This window comes from Staurois parvus, unplaced genomic scaffold (genome assembly GCF_062004578.1).
Source record: "Staurois parvus isolate SC_StPar_1 unplaced genomic scaffold, SC_StPar_1.0 ptg000058l, whole genome shotgun sequence".
Taxonomy (NCBI): Eukaryota; Metazoa; Chordata; class Amphibia; order Anura; family Ranidae; genus Staurois; species Staurois parvus.
The window spans coordinates 7433992-7455067 of NW_028317854.1; the positions used below are offsets into that span (position 1 = coordinate 7433992).

At 35.4% G+C, this 21076-nt stretch overlaps 1 protein-coding gene across 2 annotated transcripts in view; it reads left to right on the forward strand.

Moving 5' to 3' along the window:
* Positions 1-20678, forward strand: part of CALN1 (calneuron 1) — a 449404-nt gene extending 428726 nt beyond the window's left edge. For both annotated transcript variants that reach the window (XM_089668483.1, XM_089668482.1), the window contains exon 6: positions 1656-20678. In XM_089668483.1, the coding sequence (XP_089524609.1) occupies positions 1656-1783 (128 nt within the window). In that variant the 3' untranslated portion in view covers positions 1784-20678. The remainder of the gene's footprint in view (positions 1-1655) is intronic.
* Positions 20679-21076: the final 398 nt, after the last annotated feature.

Consider the following 21076-nt stretch of genomic DNA (forward strand, 5'->3'; position numbering starts at 1 on the left):
AACGTTGCCTGCATTAGAAGACAGGTTATGTAGGGAAATCAGGACTAAAATAGTACTGCAACCCTTGCTATAATGGGAGGAAAACCTCTGACATTAATTAAGGAGTCTATTTATATAAAAATCACAGCACAGTCATTCATTAAGTGTTCTGTGTGAATGTTGTATAGGCTATTTTATGAATGAATGTTATTTTATTATGGGTTACATTTATTTGCCAATTCCCTTTAGGGCTCTCTAGAATTGTTATATCTCCTGTTACAAAGACATATGTTTTTCCTATGCTCCTCAGCTTCATCTATTGACTATCTTTACCACACATTGCAACACATGGATTGTGGCAGTCAAGAGTATGCATCCAACCTGTAATGTACCTTGGAGTGTATTAAGTGTGGTGGACCAAAGCTTGCAGTGTACATTGTAATGTATGGTGTGTTTTGGCCAGCAGAGCCTGTAGCATTCAGTAAGCTTGTAACATACAGTGCATTTCAGTGCATTTTTGATTGAAAAATAGATCAGTTTTTTTTTCCTTAGAATGTAAGCATGTGCTTTTTTTGGATGAGTGTTTTTAGGGTAGTTTAGGTTATTTTATTTAGTACTTTCTTTCATTTTTTTGGTATAGATACTGTAGTCTGGTCTATTTTTTTTTTGTGTGAAAAAATACACAAAATTTTAAGGCTAATGAATGGTCCAGGAAAGTTGAAAATAACTTCTAGAGCCCTCAGGTGCCAATAAAGCTCATTACAATCTTAAAGAGACCCTTTCACAAAGGTAAAAAGTTTGATCAACAATTTATCTGTAAAGACGAAGCAGAATAACTTCTACCACCATACTAATCCTGAGAAATCATCTCCTGAAGTCAGCTGAAAATTAGACACTTCTGGAAGTGTAGATCTCTTGGGCCCATTACAGCTCTCTGGTTCCTTCTGTTGACCTTCATATCAATACTGTAACCTGTAACCTCCAATCATGTGCAAGCAAAATGTTTTTTTTTTTTTAACTTTGCATGTGATTGGGTATTCTTTTTTAAAGTAAAACTTCATCACATTCACTAAGCTCTAGGGCACATTCTCTTGCAAAGTGGAACCTAACTTAACCCAGAGCTTAGTGAAAGAAGTGAAACTCTGTTCACGTGATTGCGTATTCTTTTTTCAAAGTGCAACTTTGTTACATTCACTAAGATCTAAGGCAAATTATTTTTCCAACTACAACTTTCCTTGCAAAGTGAACAGCCATTTTGCCTTTAGTAAATCAACCCTATTGTGTAGAGTTGAGTTTAGGTTATCAAGGTTAGTAGGGGTTTGAGCAGGAAGGATGAGCAATTCAAGAACACAATATCATAGTTATGGAGACCTAAAAAGGTATTTATCAAAATTATCAGGGGGAAGGGCCCACTAGGCCTGGAGCCAAATCTGCCCTGCTTACTATGCAGTCAGAGAGAACAGATAGGCTTTTCTAATCACAGACGGATCCCCTTTTATCTTTCTATATTCTTTTGACATAATAAAATTCATTTTATACAAACTAAGATATAATATGTTTATTTGGCATTTGAAACATTTGGTATTGCCCATTTTTCAAATGTATTGCTTATCTGTTAAACTAGATAAATGACTTAAAACTAATTATTGTTATTTTCTTTCTCTTTTACTTTTCAGTACATTCGCAGAAGCAGAACAGGCAAACCTGTGTACGGAAGAGCCTTATATGTGCATTTGCCATGGCCTTTATTATAAGTGTCATGCTGATTGCAGCCAATCAGATTCTTCGGAGTGGCATGGAGTAGTTTATTTTTTTTTTACCATAGCACTGTGAACAAGAATAACCATGCATGCGCATGCTTAGGTGAACATTTTTCTTAATGAATATATAATGGGAACTGCTGCAAGAACAATCGTTCTGCAACAATACAAGGCCAGCAGTTGTGAAGTGGCTTGCGGAACAATTGGATCTTCTCGGCGGGGACACAAAAGGGCTGTCTTAATGCTTTAACAGTTTTGTTTCCTAATGCAATAAACCCACAGGAGTTCTGAATTATTATTTCAAAGTTAAATAAAAAATGCCATCATTTTGTACAAGTTCATAGATGTCTGTGAACAAGAACAAGTCCCAAACCTGTTATTTGAAAACAATGTTGTCCATTTAGACTATCACTAATCATTCATCCTGCTTTTATCACCTACATTCAGGAAAGTATCAAGGTATATTTTGCACTGATATATTCACAGTGACCATTGTAATACATTGCATACTTATTCATTCTATATTCTAACAGTCTACATGTATACCCATATTGTCAGATTGTTAATATATTAAAAAAAAATCTTTTCTCATGGAATATAATGTTATTTGGATGTCTTGACAATTTTTGAAAGAGCAGATCTGGTTTCTGTTATCCAGGATGGCAAAGCTTTCTGGATGAGGGAACTTACCACAATCAAGCTCATTTATAAGGCAAAGAGTTACAAGCCAAGTGAAGAAATTCATAGCTAGCAATCCTAAAATATTACTTTATAGTTATAATTACTCTAAAATATGAAAACTTAACCATGATTGACTGTAATGGATCACTATGTATGTCATTGTTCTTGCTATGTTTTTAAATAAATAAGACTGTAGAAAATATAGAAAAAACATTTAGAGTATGTGCACAAAACTGCTTTCTGTGTATCTCTGTTCAGTTTGTGCTGTAATGGCTGCAACTTTAATTAGGGCTCATTGATTGCAACCTGCACAGGTTCATAGGGTGTTCAGCATTATTGCTGACTGCACAGTGTCAAGACTGGCACTTAGTTCTGACTCTGACTGCTCCTGTAAACTGACCCTGATAGCACAGCCAGCCACCTTCCATTCATTCTGAATTTGACACATGGAACAAAGCACACAAAGGTAACCACATGACTTTTGTGACTAAAACGCTATCTTTTTTTGTCACACTGTCCTGTAACTTGGCTGTAATATTTTTTGCTGAGTGTTCTTCTCAGTTATTTGGAAATTCTTGGTGATCAAAGCTGTTTGCAAAATGTTTTTACATATAGGATGTAATTTAATATATTTTGGTATTTTCTGAATATCACATCTCTGGATAACAGATTCCATAGCTGTTTTGTATGATCTTGGTAAGAGTAACATGTTGATTATTTAATATTGTAAATCCTGATAAAAAATGTTTGTACTTAATATTTTTTCTTTCTATAATGTTTGAAGCAATAATAACAATGGCACAAAATATTTGGAGCTAAGGTATTATCAGGATACTTTGTTGGTCATTTTATCCAGTTAATATTTTGACAGCTAAGTCTTTTTTTATTTTGCATTCTTGGTATGTGGATGGTGTGACTGTGTACCGCTCATGAAAAATTCCTTGAACTTTCCACCTTTTTCCATTAAATGGATTCTAAAGAGCCAAAGCCATATTAATATATTTCTGGACTTCCATGCCAAAAGCATACATTGCTAGATTTGCACTTTGAATGTATGCCTAGTAAATTGTGACATTTCATTTAATCCTACATTGAAATAAGGAATTGATTTGCATTAAACATAGTAATTTATTTTTTTGATATGTGGTATTGTTCTAATATAAAAGTATATTAGGTGGCTTGCTAAATGGTAAAATGTTTATTCTGGATCAATTTAATTTGATGAGTCACATTAAGGGGTAATAAAAAGAATGTTCAAAGGGCATTCTTTTTTTGACTAGGAAGTCATGTCCCCCTGTTTGGGTGACAAAGACAGACACAAGTTTCCTATTCAGCATGATGTTGTGGCATTAAACCTGTGAACCCATTTTTCAATGGCATTAGTCACTGTGACAGGAAGTTAAATCTCCTCAAGGAGTCACAGACAGAAAAAAAAATGTCAGATGCTCGAACCATTCCCACTCTCTCCCAAATAAAGTTCTTTGTTGCCGCATATATGATTACTCGGGACATTTCTCTCCATTTCATGTCTAATCACCACAACAGCAAGTAAGGGGAAGTCTCACCATTAAGAACACAGATAGCAGTAAAAACCTGAAAGAGAATCAAACCTCTCCCTATTCAATACTTTTGCTTAGACATCTATTTAAGCACCCTTTAGTGAAATTTCCATTTATATATTCTTCATATAATGTTTACATTTTTACATTAGCATCAGATAGCTACAGTGTTTGAGCTACAAATTGTCTACAAAGAAATCCCTGTTAAAATAAACAGCACCCATGTTTCTTAGTCTCCTGTAGACAAATATAGATTTGTTATCTGCTTCCTGCATTTTCCTTAACAGCAACATTGGAATTGTCATCCAGATGTTGTGTTGTAAGTGTTCTTACCAGATTTTGTTCATCAATTTCAATTTAAAAACACTCACGTAAAGCCACTGGGGAGAAATTACAGCTTGTCTCCAATTCAATCACATAACAGTACATTTCTGTTTTTTTTTTACCTACCACAACCACAGGTTTAGTGATCTGGTGGAAAATCCATGCCCACTAATATCATGTTCCCTATACATGACTTAAAGGAAATCTCTTACAAGCAAAGGAGTGTTTAAACATGCAGAAATTCAGTAGTTAGATAATGTAATATTTTCTTTGAATCTGTCAGAGTCCAGATTGATGTTACTATTTAAAGTGTTACTAAACCCACAACAGTAAAATCAGTCTGTATATGCAGGAATGCATGCTTGTCATACTCACTGTGGAACCTAAGGGGTTAATCCTTTACATTGTGTAAAAAGGCTGTTTGATCTTGTGTTCTCTGATCCTCCCCCACAGTCCCCAATCCATTTGCTGATAGTGCAGAGCCCTAGTATGCACTCTGCACATGCTCAGTTTGCTGTGCATTGCTAGTGAGTTTGTTTTGGAGGGTGCATGTGACAAGAAAAGTACAGCCAATCAGTACTGTCCAGACAGAGGGTCAGGGGTTATGCAGCCTCATAGAATGGTCAGAGGAGAAAGAAAACTCCTACAAGATTAACCAGTGCTCAGCCAGACATGGATAAAAGTCACAAGTCTGCTATATACTGCTGATAAAAAAAGGTATTTAGCAGTTTCTAGTCACTAAAATAACTGCATTTCCATGTTCTGTGTACTGTGGGAGACCAGATAGAGTGAATGCAGGGTTCTGGGTTTAGTAACACTTTAATACAGAATTTACAGTCTGCTGAACAGCACTGTCACTTTTTTCAAACATGTGCAAGATTTGCTTTATACCCCAGTTCCAAGCCTACTGTAACTGCTAAAGTACATCCTTCCAATGTAATTGCTAAGATACATGTGGGAAACTGTTGAAAGCAAAATGAAGTGAGTTATTGCCCAGAGACCAATCATATTCCTTGTTTCATTTCATGGGGAATAAAATATGAAACCTAATTAGTAACAACAACTCACCCTTTCGTCCCAATTTCTTTTCTCCAGTATTTTATTAATAGCCCCCTAAGTAAAAATATTATCCTGCTAGTTGCAATCTGCACAAAGTAACTAGCTATTCTTAGTCTGTAAATATCTGAATTGTTCCTTTGAATGAACAAAGCTCCAGCAATCTTTGGAAGAACATAAAGAAATATACTGAGTGGTTACAACTGTGCTCACAAAGTACGAATTTAATGGCAGGTCCTGCTGCTAACTGCTGATTTCTACTTTGAAGTTACATTTGGCATTTAGTCTATTTTGATTTTCACTTCTCTATGTAGTATGAATGTAGTCAACATGTAATAAAGGATATATTTGCATATGTTACGCACAAAAGCATTGTAGAATATATAGATATTATTTCTCTTTGTCTGCAATGAAAAAAGAAGGGAAAAAAAAGAAAACAATCAACTAATTGTATGTGATTGTGTAGAAAATAAGCAGGGTGCTAAATGTTAATGGACGTTTGCTCAGGAAGCAACCATGGGAGGTGAAAGACTGGCAAGGCATGTCAATTTAGAAAACAAGAATAGATTTTCAAGCCATTGACTCACTATATTTGTGATGTAATATAGGTCTATTCAATTGTTTTTCCCAATCTGATTTGTGTTGCTTGAAAGCTTTGAAAGGGGTTTCACATTTAAAGAGGACGTGTAAGGAGTATGTTAAGTGTCACAGTAGTTTTGCAAATTTAAAACAATTAAAACAATCTCTTGGTTCTTTTTCTTTTTTTCATGTTATATGTCCTTGAATAATTTTAGTAATATTGTATTACTATTTTAACAAATTGTATTAGGGTGGGCACACAAGTTGAAAATTATAATCAATTTTTTTGAACAACTGGCCATGGAAGACCTCTGAAAATCTAAATAGAGATACAATTCCCTACTATATTCTGAAAAATGGTGTGCATAATCTGGCAATGCAACTTAAATAAATGCCATAAACACATTTCAAGTGTCTAAAGAGCATAATGTAAACACCAATATTAAATTTAAAAAAAAAATTCAGTAAAACTTATTTTTTTATATTTCTGCATTAATATTGATTGCAAATCAAAAATGGCCATCATAATGAAAAAAAGGTTAATGACAAACAATCAATAATGGCCTAATCTAATGTTGTATGACAGTTGGAATCTGTCAAATACATACTTTCATCAATTATAATGTACTTTATCAGTGTGCAATTTGAATGCTTTTGTTGTCCATTTTAGTAAATTGTACACAGAAATTGACACTTGTGTGCCCACCATTAACTGGAGTGACTTATTTTAGGTTTGCTTTTTATAACTTCTAAATTTGATAAGGACAAATCAGCTGGTGACTTACCTTGCAGTGTTAGTTTACTGTGCCCTGGGAAAGATCCATAAAAGCTATTGAACATTCTGCATTTATAGGGAAACTACAATAGTTTTGGGTTAAAATTTAAAAAAAATAATTTTGTTTAGCCTGGCCACTAATGGGGTTGATTTAGTAAAGCTGGAGAGTACAATATCTGGCATAGCGGTACATGGCAATCAATCAGCTTCTAACTTCAGGTTGTTCAATTAAACTTTGATTGGTTTCTTTGCAGATCTGCACCAGATTTTACACTCTCAAGTTTTAGTAAATCAACCGCTGCATATTTCCTTTCAAATGTGTATATGTGTGCTAGGATTTTAATGTACTTTCACCTGAGCCTTTTTATCACCAGAATTTTGACGTCAAAAAGCATAAACATGTAGGGTGAAACTGATTCTGTTGTCTATTTTTTTTGGATGTTTTAGGCTGGGAGGTTGGTAGGTGACCAAGCTCTAGTTCTTAACTTCCATGAGAGAAAAGTGAGGTCACCATCCTGGCTTTATTGAATCGTATGTTTATGTAAAGCTCAAGACTGTCAGGACAAAATATCAAATGCTTTGGTTCTAATTTTCTTTAATACTCCAGCATGCTATCCAAAGGAAGCTAGTGATTGTTGTCTATGTAATAAGAGCCTGATTGTTTTCTATATGGTCTATTTTTAAAAAATGTTCAAAGACGTTTCTCCACAAAACTAGACATCTTGCCCATAGTTATCAATTAGGTTTAACATTTATCTGAAAATGAAACAGTCCCCAATTCTATAAAAGTTTGTGAATAGAAAAATAAAGGTATATTAAGAAATACTTAGTAATGGCTATTAAAGTGGACCTTGTATTTGAGGGCAGTGGGCTAACAGGTAGAAATCCTAATGTATAGTAAAAGTGTGAGCGCTAATTGGTAAGCTACTGTATGCATCAAAAAGGCACCAAATCAACCTTCTGAAGTCTAAATATAAAATGGGGTGCAGTGCTATAACGATAACAGGATATAATGCAATATAAAGTAGAAGATCCTAGACCTGTATTATGGTCGTCTAAATCTAAAAATGCAGTATGAATAATCATAAGATTACTGATCTAATCCCATATGGAGGTCATCAATATCAAATAAGCAAGTGTGACTACTGATGGTAATTAAAAGTGACAAGGTGCAAATGTACATATCAAGGTGCTCATAGGTGTGATTAAAGTGACATAGTCCTTATATAGAAAATAGACGTGAAGTCTCAAATAAGGGTGATCCTTTAAGGATTCTTCTGGTGAAAATTGTTAAAATTACGCACTCACCAGATGCGCAATCATGTAGCGCATTTGAGAACATAAATCTCATAGGGTCAGTTGGATCATCCTGTGGTCGTCTATCCCTGGTAAGGACTCACTCCTGGGTCATCAATGGCACCTCACACCTCTTCTCTCAAGTAAGACTCTGTGGGTGGTGGGGCTCAGAACAAGAGCCCCCAAGAAAGGATGCCTGGATAGTGTAATATTGTTTCAAATATTTATTGATCCAAAAGTGCAGGAGATAGTATATAAAAAACAACCACTGACCATAACAGGATTCCAAAATGGCCACCGGACCGGCTTGGGCCTCGGCGGTGTGACGTCGGGACACTGCGGCTCACCCTGACGTGTTTCGTGCTCTAGCACATAGTCATAGGGCTATGCCAGCAATAAAATTTTATAGGTAGAAATCCTAGAATGTGTACTGTAATCTCTTTGGAAGCTTGACAGAAAGAACCATTTTCAGAGCACAAAAGGCACAACATTTAAAAAGTCTTAAAAGGAACAATATGCCATAACAAGTTCCTGAATAAACATGTTGTGAAAGATAGTTCCTTTGATGCAGCTATTGGTTCACAATCTGAAACCTATTGTTATTGCATCTATTATAATGATCACTGGTATTTTTTTAATGATTATATACCATACACATTCAGAGTCTAGCTAACCCAGTTACAACTATATATAATTATCCCCTCTTTACTAATAATGTGAATGTACCATGCAAAATCGTATGAATGATGCAACTATGCATTTTGATTCAAACCTTCAGAAAAAAATACATGCCAGCCATGTCGCTCTCTGCCTAGTCCATAGATCCTACTAGCAGCTCCATGTGAAAGATATAGGGGAGTTCTCTGCTGCCTTTCATTCATACCATTCATACAGCCATCCACCTCTTCCTAGATGGCCAAGTGGCTATCCACATGCTTTTTGGGCACCCTGCAGATCCCTTATTCTGGCAGCCATAAATAGTGAATCCTCTCACAGGCAGAGCTTGGATTTACCACAAGGGTATCTAAGTGGTTAAGGTAGTTTATGTAAATACAAAATAATATGACAAAAATGTGACAGAAAAACAATAATATATATATATATATATATATATATATATATATATATATATAAAATGTCTTTTAAAAAAAAAATATATATATATATATATATATATATATATTTCCAGGTATGCCTGGACAGATTTTTATTCTCTTAACTATCCAGTAAGAAATGAGAGAGAACTAGAGTCTAGTAGTGAGAAGAATGTCATATCAACCCCCCCCCCCCTTTACACACACACACACACACACACTGTGAGTAGATGGACAGTGGGGTTGCATAAACTGGTTGTTTACTTTTTAGTTCTTGAAATCTGAAGTCTGGTTTATTGTAGGTGGGGATTGGTTAAAAGAAAATCAATGACAAATGGCAGATACCGGTATGTAAAAAAAGAAGATCAAATGAATATTGTTACATTTTTAAAGTCTAAGATGTCACAAAACAACTACTGTATGTATCTTGCTATATAGTAATTTAGAACAGTATTTTTCAGACCAATCAGGAAGTGAACAGGAATATCTATCTATCTATCTATCTATCTATCTATCTATCTATCTATCTGTCTATCTATCTCTTTATGCAACTAGATACACAATATATTGTATGTGTTCATTATTTCAATTATGTTATTATGTTCTGGCATTTAGAAATTATTGCGTAAGATATGGAACCAGGGCTATGTCAATAAAGAACTTTAACTGAAAGAAAGGATTGCAGTTCTTATTAATCTAAACAAAAATAAGTGCTGAATAATGAAACACATAAAATTTAATATCTGTTATTTGAGTTAACTATGGTCAGAATAACATTTTTCTGCAAACCAAATATTACAGTATAATGTGAACATTTGTACTTTCTCAGGGAAATATTTATGTGTTTTTAGTGAGAATAGTTAGTATGAAGCCATAAAAATGTAACCATTTCAGTTGAAGGCTAACCTTTCAGATTTTAAAAAAAGTATTTTTAAGATTGTGGTGCAGAATTTCAGGTAGGCTTGTACTTTTATAAACGGAAATACTGGCCCCAGGTTACATTTATTACAGAATTATGTGTCACACTGGCCATTGAATGTCCTATGTATGTGGTAATGCATCACTGAATAGATCCATGTGCAATCCAGGCAACAGAGTTTATATTAATAATTAGGATAATAGTAATAATAATAATAATAATAATGCTAAAGCAGTTATTTTCTCCACAAAAGAAATGTAAATTCACATTCTTAATAAAATAGTTTAAGAGAAAAATCTTGACTTGTTCTTTCCATAAACACTAACAAATTATTTTAAAAATACTTATATAAAAAATTATAGTGCAATTACAAAATTGACATTTGTGAAAATATTAGTAGCATTAATAAATTAGCTGTAATGCACAAAGTGTATCAACTCAAAGTAGTCACAATTCATATTTTTAATAACTAAATATAAATAAATTCAATACATAGAAATTCTATAACTTAACTTTGTGTTATGGTACTTTATGTAACATCCTGGCAGGGCCAGAGCTAGACTATTTTGAGCCCCAGGCAAGACCAGCTACTTGCACCCCCCCCCCTCCCCCACAAAAAAAGTCAAGATTTTAGCCTGTGCAGGGCTGGATACCTCTTTTTCACAGTTTGGCTGAAGTTTGCAGGAGAAGGCTTCATCTCCAGCTAACATCATCCAATCCTGTCTGGGGCAGTTACACCAGGACCCAAAAGTGACATTTTACATTGCTGCCAGGTCATTAACAGGAAGGGGAGATCGGTGAACAGGTATTCACTGATCTCATTCCCTTCTATCAGTGACACCTAGCATTTAGGTCCCAGCTCTGCTGATGGGAGCATTGCAAATAACAGCGTGGCTTTAACTGCCTACAGCCGTTATTTAAAAATAAACAGTCTCTCTGTGCTCCCCACCTCTTAGACACCTCTGGTGAACTGATTGGGCACAGGAAAATATAATTAATGTACTGCCCCATTGGCGCCCCTGGCCTTGGCTGTTCCCTAGACAGCAGTGCAACCTAGACGGCTGCCTAGTTTGCCTAGTGGTAGCACTGGACCTGCATCCTGGCTTTAATAAATAAACCCAATAAAGGAAAGGACAGTGCCAGAAACCAGCTGTTTACAATTGTATACACAGGACCAGAAAATCTATATAAAAATCCCCTGTTTAAATCTCATTGATAAAAACTAAATGTGCTCATAAATGAATCTTTCTCACCCAAATTCAATTTAAAATCATATTATTACTGTCTATATGGTAAAGCTGACTCTCCAGGCTATTCTCCATAGCTATGCCTACACATGTATAGGATCAGAATACAATTATGTCTGTACAATGCATTGCCCAAGAATACAGTGAAGATTTCCATTATCTATCTGTATAAATGAATGGACAACTAAAGCTAGCCACAGATAACTTGTTTTTTCATCAGACATCAGGCTAAATGAAAAAAAAATTCCTCCAGCCACACAAGCAATGTTTTTCCAACAATCAGGAGTTGATCTAACAATTGACTTCTATTGAACAGGTCTGCACACACATTGGTCGAAATTCAGCTAAGCTGGCAGAATTTCATTCCATCTGTGGTCAGCTTTAAACCTGACCCAAAATCAAGCTGTCTGTCTAAAATCAGTGTATATAGCACACTTTAGGATGATGTCACATAGGGTGAGGACTAGAGAGACAATTGCTGTTTACTTCCTTTGTAAATGTCACATAGGGTGAGGACTGACCATTTGGAAACTCGGGCACTGCCCGAGGGCCCGGGGTCAGTAGGGGGCCCCATGAGATGCCTCTGGTACCTTTTTCATAGGCTTTTTTGAGTTTGGGCAAGGACACAGGGGCCCCATGATTCCCTATTGCCCAGGGGCCCCATGAGTTGTCAGTCCGCCCCTGCTCTTGCTTAATTTAACTGCAGTTCATGAGAAATTGTAATAACTGCTTCCTGACCGCCCTATAGCAGAAGTACTGCTACAGAGCGCAGGATGTGCAAAATCACGTATATATACATGATTTACATTTCCGGGTAGGGTGCTCCCTACCCGCACCTCTGTTGGCTCCTCAGCCTGTCAATCACTGGGTCTCGGCTGGGACTCTGTGATTGTCGGCAGAGCTGAGAGGGGAGAGGTTTGTGTGCAAACAACACAGATCTCTCCCATGTGAGCACAAACATGCTGCTATGTATTGCTTTACACAGCAGAGCAATACAAAGCAGCATGTTTACATAGTAAAACACACACAGCACACTATGTAAAGCAACACACAGCTAACCCTTTGATCACCTCAGATGTTAACCCCTTCCTACCCAGTGTCATTAGTACAGTGACAGCTCTTTTTATTAGCACTGATCACTGTATTAGTGTCACTGGGGATGTCAGTGGCAGTTAATCAGTTCCCCCCAGTGTCAGAATGCCCGCTGCAGTCCCGCAATAAGTCGCTGATCTTCTCCATTACTAGTAAAAAAAAAAAAAAAATTCCAGTATATATACCGCTATTTGTAGACGCTATAACTGTCACATAAAGCAATTAAATTACACGTATTGGGATTTTTTTTTTTAGAAAAGACATGTAGCAGAATACATTTTGACCTGAATTTATGAAGAAATTTTATTTTTAATTTTTTTTACTGGATATGTTTGATAGCAAAAAGTAAAAGATATTGTTTTTTTTTTCAAAATTGTTGTTTTTTTTTGTTTATAGCTCAAAAAATAAAGAACAAAGAGGGGATCAAATACCACTAAAAGAAAGCTTTATTTGTGGAAAAAAATTATATAAATTGTATTTATGTGCAGCATTGGATGACTGCACAATTGTCAGTTAAAGTAACGCAGCGCCGTATCGCAAAAAATGGCGTGCTCAGGAAGGGGATAAATCCTCTGGAGGGCAAGTGGTTAAAGAAGATTATGGTGTCCGTTTATGAACCAGCGGCTCGCTGCTCAGTTCTCCGGCATTCTCGGAGAACACAGTTCTCCTGTGAATGCAGTTTATGAAGCAGTTCTCCGAACGAAGGGAGAACGGTCTCCAAACGCTGGAGAGCGGTCTACAAACTCTGGACAATGGCTGACTTTACTATAATCTCGCGAGATTACAGTAAAAGATCAGTTTACTTAGCAGAGGTAAATTATCTCTGCTTAGTTTTCGGTCCCTCCGATTCTCCAGCTCTGGGCTGGAGAATCTGGAGGGAGAACACAGATCTCCAGAGAAGGGTTGACATGATCTCCTGAGTGTTATAAACTGTGAATGACCAGAGAATAGCTGTGATCCTCTGAATCTCAGCTATTCTGTGTGTCATAAACGGACACCTTAATCTCAGTCACTAAAATGATCTAAAATGAATTTTGAATAAAATTTGACATTTTAATATAATTTTAAAAGTTGTTTACTATATTTTGAAACATGCAACATTCATTAGGAGAATACCTAGTGATTCTACCTTGAAGGTCCTTGTTAAGACACTTTCTGTTATGCAGTGACAACTGTCTCTGGTTGACACTTCAAGTGGTTGCTTCCAACACACATTTCATCACATTTCACAAGCACTACCCACTTTTTAAACCATCAGGAATTTAGCTCAGTGTATAGATGTGCAGCCGACATTGAAGTGAGTGTATGTAGACATGAAGTGACTAAAACAGACTGGGCAACGCCAGCAGCACTGAAATATAACAAAAAAAAACAAAAACATAAAAAAATAAAAATTATTATTTTGTCATGAAAATTACAGGGCAATCAGTAATCTGACAAGGTAAATGTCATTCCACTAGGGTCTAAGATATTAAGAAATTGAGGTGTGTACAGAGTCACTCATGTTCTTGCGTGCAGCTTTGTATTATAACTTTTAAATTGTTGACATATAATAAAACTCAGGTGTATGTTCTATTGTTTTATTTTATGTATACTGTACATATATACAGTATATACATAAACGTGTGTGTCTGTGTGTGTGTGTGTATATATATATATATATATATATATATATATACATATACACGCTGGTTTCGGCTAAGAATTGTATACTTGCAATTTATTCTGATGCCACCTGAGTAATATCCGATATATCCTTTGCTAGGTTGCATGTACAATTTTTGGCTGTTGTGTTGCGTATGTATGTTTAATGTAGCTCTGCAATATGTACATTTATAAATTATGGAATGCTTTGGATATTTGTTTTTTTATTTGTTTCACATATATTTCGCATGAAAACACGTGAGCTAAATATATTGTTTTTGATACATTTTTTCAGATTAGTCTAAATTTACTAAACTATCATTTATTATAGTAGAATTAACAAATGTGGAATTATAGTGGAAAATAGTAATTATTTCTTATATGACAAAAAACAGTGAATTATATACTATATTACTTTTATCTGTTAGTCGGCAATTCAATTTCAAGAAGCTTACAAAAATAAAGTTTTATTTTGTAAACAGACTGCACATTAGATAGTACTGAACTGCAAATTATATTTTGTATTTCTAGCAACATCACAATCTTTCTCTTTCCAAGACGTCTGATGGAAGTTGAACAGTGTGGGAAATGGTTACATACTTTATATTGTTTTGTAGATATCTATTTTAGGCAAATCAATAGAAAAGTATTGTTATTAAAAAAAATGAGTCTGGCACAGAAGACATTCAGAGAAGGCTATTTTTTTTACAAAGTATCCATCACTTTTCAGTATAATAACTACAATAAAGAAGGTCAATAGATATAACAATATGCATTCATTGTTATATTTACTGAAAGCCAATTGTTTTGGGTAAATGCCATTGGGCTTGTTTTCTATTGTGAAACTGAGGTTTTGTCCTGGAAGACACTGCTTTGTATATACCATAGACAGTATGTCATCATGCCAGGTAACATTGTCACTTGCATTGCATTCTCCAGCTGAATTGATTTCAAACGCTGATGAAGTTCTATCCCTCATTGTCAGATGTCCAAAAATAAATTTAACAGAAGAATAATGGTTTATTTATTTAAAGGGTACTATAATGATACGATAATGGATGTGGGTCAGTTTAACATTATTTTAAAAAATACCCATTTTTTTTAATGTGCATGCTAATAGATATAGTCAGTGGTTATTATAATTAGGTTATGACACTGACTTACAAAATGATCTTCTCTGTGCAGCTGCTCCCACAGCCCCCCTAATACTCACCTAAAATCCCTCTCAATCTAGTGATGTGCACTGGAGTCTTGGCTATCCCAGGACTCCCTCTCCTCATTGGCTGAGACAGTAGTTGGAGCCGATGGCAATCACAGCCTGTGAACCAATGAACAGAGAGAGGGGCAGGACCGAGCTACAGCCAGTGGTGTATTTAGGTTTTGTGCTGTCCTAGGCAACACAAAAATTGGATGCCCCCACCTATCTCTGGTGGAGAGAGCCTGACAGTGACCAACACCACTGCCCCACCCCCCCACCCTAGAGAGCCTTCCACTAATAACACCCCCCCGGTGACTCGACAGGAATGACAGTTGGGCTCTGCATACACCATCAAGCAGCCCACAGCCTCTCAGGGATTTCACCTGGTCCCCATGCAGCATATGTCCTTTCTTCAGGGGGCAGTGCTGCCCCCCTAAAAAATGCCACCCTAGGCAAATGCCTTGTGGTAAATATGCCCCTGGCCACAGCTCCATATGTAAATGGACACACAGAGCATGGAGGGAGGGGCCAGGAGCACTAGCAGTGGGCCAGAAAAAAGGAGGATCCAGGCTGCTCTGTGCAAAACCATGATGTATCTGTTATTTATGAAAAAAAAAAGCCTTTGATAGCACTTTAATGCAGCTCTTCGATATATACATTTATAAATCAGTGAAAAATTTGAATGTTTGGGGTTTGGGGGTTTTTTTTTCCCTGCATATGACTGAGCATTCTTTGCAAGCAAAATTTTCATTTAGCTTTATCTCATTCACTAACATAAGTGAAAATTCATTTTACAAAATTAACACGTTCTACTCCTCTAGTATGTGTTCATAAAAAGTGTTGATAATTTGTTGGCATGGTCTGTATTGGCAAAAAAGCTTTGTTGGTAATGGGCATGCAATACGCACACACACACAAACACAAGAATTGTGTATGCTGTTGCATATAAAAAAACAGATAAACTCCTTTTAGATAATGCCCTGCTAGAAGTTAAACCCAGGATTCCAGTCTTGCAAATAAAAAGAGGGATATCACTCAGCCATGTTACAAGCATATAGTCATAACCAAACTCTAAATCATTCAAACTAAATATGAATACATATACTATGCAAAACAACACATTGCATATTAAATTGACCATATTTAATTTTATTTTCATGTTTAATCATGTTATGTGTTACTTCAAATAACATAGGCTGTAAAGATTACAAGTGCTGATTAATATTTTGCAGAATATAATAAGAACAGTCAAGGTAAACAAAAACTGTATAATTAAAAATATAGTAACACCTTGCTTTATTTTCTTTTGGATTATTGTACTGATTTATCTTAATTTGTATCTTTTTACAAAGCTCCTTGAGGCGGAAACAGTTTAGAACATTTTAATCAAGTTATGTACTCATTTAAATTGTGCTATTAAAACTGTCTAAAGTCTATGTTTATGTTATCTTCCCAGATCCCCTGCACATCTTTTAAAACCAAGTACAAATTAGGAAATAAACTATAAATTATTTGATATAAAACGTATAATAGATTTTTACAGAAACATTCTGTTAGTCTAACCATATACTTTTACAAGATCATGAGAACATAACATTTCATAGGAAGTAATGCTGTAAAGAGGATGTGAATATTGTTATTTTATTATATGCTCTTGTAAAGTATATTTCGATAACTAAAATGCATATTGGCTTTATGTACAAGAACACCACATATATTTTACTGGATATTTACATTAGCATAATATTGGCTCATTCATAAAAATTAATATACTTTTTGTTATCCATCATCAATCTCACCAAATAAGCACCTACATGAGTCACACTATAGCATTTTATTTAAGCACACATTTACCAGTGCTTTAAAGGGTTCCACTTTGGCATTGATAATCAAAAGATAAATAGTGGCTGAAATGCAGCCCAACATAATCAGCATCACTTAGAAATTGTTCTGTTTTAAGGATCAGTCCTGAAGGGCTGAAGAGTTTCTGATATAATTGGAGTGCCACAATTCACTAAAATGGGTAAATTCTGACCTCACTGTACTGTATGTGGAAGTCTTTAATATACTGTATATGTACTGTATACTTTTTCTTTATATCAGTGTTTGTTCAAACACTTATTCAATATAATTGCTTCTTGAATTGGCAGTTTGGGGAACATTTTAATTCATCTTTTAACTTTTTTATTTTGTATTGAAAAGATTATCAACAGGATGTATGCAGTAATTTTCATTAGTTTACTGAGTTAACGCAAAAAGCATTATGTAAATTAAAAAAATGTGCTACCCTTTACGGTGGCAAAATGGCTTTTTTGATTACTTTGAGAACAAAAAATAATATAGTCAATCTGCAATAATTACAATGATCACCTTATGAATGTATTCTGTATAATGCAATGTGTTATACTTGAATAAAATGCTTACATTTGCATGATTTTTAAAAACCTCCCTATACACAAGTTGTATTTGCTATAACAACACTAGCTGTAATTGATGTTTTAATGATCACTTGCATAGTGCCAATATGAATGTTTAGTGTCAAGTGTAAATATGATTTTACTAAGAAATACTATAATTTGTATCTAGGCTTATTGTTTAGTCGGTCAATTTAAGAATTCTAATTAACTGTGTAGATCTAAAGGACAGAGTCTGAATAATTCCTTGTTTTGAGTTTGAGGACTTACTTTTGATGTGGACCTACTACATGATGTTTGATAATTTAAAAGGCAACAGGACATTCCTGTATTGCATCTACTGTGGCTACTGTGGTAGGAATGGATGGTGGCTGTAAGGGAAATTGATTAGGCTTACTATGAGTTGAAATAGACATTAGGAGTGGGGTGTTGCATTTTGGTGCTGCCTCAGGAGAAATCCTGTGCAACTCTTGTGTACTATTTGGACTTTGCATTTGTCACACCTCCTACATTAACGCTTTAATAAAATATCCCTTTACAATGAAACTATGATAATTTTGGGTGAATTCTTTTTTTTTCTTGCTTTATTTTACAAGCAAACATTTAATACAGATGGCATCCATGATGCTGTTATCACTGAGTGTTGTAGATTTTCTTAAGAGAAACACAGCAGATACTCCTTTGTCTTCAGACTTTTCTCCCTCACTCCAAATGAAACTTCATGAGGCCCATCATACCAGATCATTCAAGAGAGGTCGTGAGGGTGTGCCACTCCACTGACCCAGTCAGGTTTCTGTGTTTAATTTGAGCTTGAGCTATCAAGGCTTTCAAACAATATAGTACATTTTGATGTTGAGGGACTGCCCACAGCCCAGAGAGTTGGGAGGAGAGGTGAGCACCCAGGCCCCCAGAATATACAGCCTCATCCTTTACCACCTAGAGTAAATGGGCATTTAATTCTTTATGGTGGGGGGAGAAGGCACTGGATGGGTTTTCTTTTCATCCATTGGTGAACTAAACAGCTTGAAGGCTGAAATACAGCATGCCTTCAAGAAACCCTATGGTTGACACATATTTTAAGTTAGAGGGGAATTCCACCCTACTTAAATAAAATTAAATTTCATCTTTCTAATACTTGGGCAGCACAGTGGCTAAATGGTTAGCACTTCCGCCTGGCAGTACTAGGGTCGTCCGTTCGAATCCCAACCATGGCACCACCTTCCTGGAGTTTGCATGTTCTCCCTTTGCCTGCGTGGGTTTCCTCCCACACTCCAAAGACATGCTGGTAGGCTAATTGGTTCCTATCTAAACTGAACCTAGTATGTGTATGTATGAATGTGAGTTAGGGACCTTAGATTGTACACCCATTGAGAGTTAGGGACCGATGTGAATGTACAATATATATGTAAAGCACTGCATAAATTGATGGCACTATATAAGTACCTGTAATAAATAAATACTTGTCCCTATATGATAATTAAAACATACTTATTAGTCTACGGAGTCCAATGTTGCCCTCCTTGCAGTAAATTTACCTTGTGCTGCTCAGCTTCTACACCATCATCTTGAAACTTTTTTTCCTGGTTTTCATCCTGCTTATGTGCAGATATGCCACAAGTCTCTGCCAGCTCCTGGCAAAGACCTGTGGCATGTCTGCACATGTATTTGATTGAAATCATGCAATTCTTAAGCCCACTAAACCACTTGTGCTGGGGCATTCCCGGAGGCAGTTGTTGGCCGGTCTATGTCACCTCACCTAGGCTAGGAATCAGAAAGGGGTGGGTTGCACAGAAAATAAAATGTATTTACCATTTTAAAAAGTCTTCAAATGTGGAAAAGGGAGGAGGGAGGGGGAGGAAGCAGAGGAAAGAATGTTCATTCTACAGGTGAAGGTTAGATTTAATTGATATCTAAAAGGGTATTTCCATTTTTACAGCCAAAGTGGGATGTCTACTTATATTTGTTACATGTCCCCATTCATATAACATAACTTAAAAAAATATCAGCTTAACTTTTTTTAGATGTTCTCTTCTGGAACTTCCAGTATTGAAAAATTCTACTTAGTTCTATTTGTTTATGAGGGAGACTGAGAAGCTGTGTTTACCATAATTAACCCTGTCTGTTCTGTGCAAAGCAGATATCATCTCATCAGTTGTACAACATTTGAACACTGTTTATCTTAGCAAAAGATCATAGATTTAGGAGCTGGGCTTCTTTAGTGTATGTTAATAAGAACTGGACTTAGCCGTGACACCTTCTCCTTAGAAACATCTAAAGGTAACAAACATTTTTAAAAAAAATAACCGTATAATGTTTTTTTTTTCAAATGTGACTGCAAAGGGGTAAATACATTTTACATTTTCCTTTTTGACATTGTTTTCTGTACTTCTAATGTCTACTTCTGTTTCACTCTTAAGGGATCTAAGTACTGTACTTTGACTGAATAATTAAGAACTCCTGTTTAAAAAATGTAAAAAAGAAATATATAGCACATGTCATATAATGTACATGATGTTATTTACCATTTCATATATGTAAATCATTGTTTTCCAGTTGTTGTTGCTGCCTCTAAGTAAAGGGAAACTACTTTTCAATTGATTGCCAGCAACACAATAATGTGTATTCCCTTTCTTACTAATTTCTAAAGAGCCTTATTACCCATTTTGCCCTGTGTGACAGCCTGTGAGCCTTGAAACAGAGTAAGCAAAAAAAAAAACTGGCCTACTTTTCTTGTGATTCCCAGCCCAATGGTCAGTGCTCATTCTTGTTACAGTGCTCTCAGGAAAATTGTTATAGAGTGGCTGTTATGGGTTTAATAACTCTTATGTACAATATGAATATATAATGTGTAAATATGACTTATAAAAATAGCATGCAACTTATATAACTGAAAATAAATATATATAGATATATATATTTAAAGTATTTCAGCATATAAAGGAAAAATTACTGCCATATGTATTAGAAATTTACTATAACCAAACACAAATGTAAATATAGAATATGTAAAAAAAAATAATTTTGTCATTATTTCTGAAATAGAATAAAGTTTCTTTTTTTCTTTTGGTGTTGTATTTACTTTCTGCTGTGCCCAATGGTTTAACCCCCCTCCCACCTAAGATAAAAACAAATGTTAATGCCTAAGCATTTGTTGGTAAATGGTAATGGATATCTCCTGATTTTTCTTTTATTATCAAAGGAAAACTGGCCCAAATTAATTTTTGAAAAAATAATTTTTTAAATGTAGCTGTATATTTCTTGCTATTATCATAATTTACCACCAAAGAAAAACCCAAATAAATTCTGTGAAACGACATACATGTCGATTATTAGTACAAAACCCAGAGCTCTTGATAAGAGCCCTGCGTGCTTCCAGCATGAAAAAAGATACACATAAGTGCGGCCCCAGGGAAAAAGACCCACTTCTGTGAGGTTGCATATATGCACACAGTCAGCGAG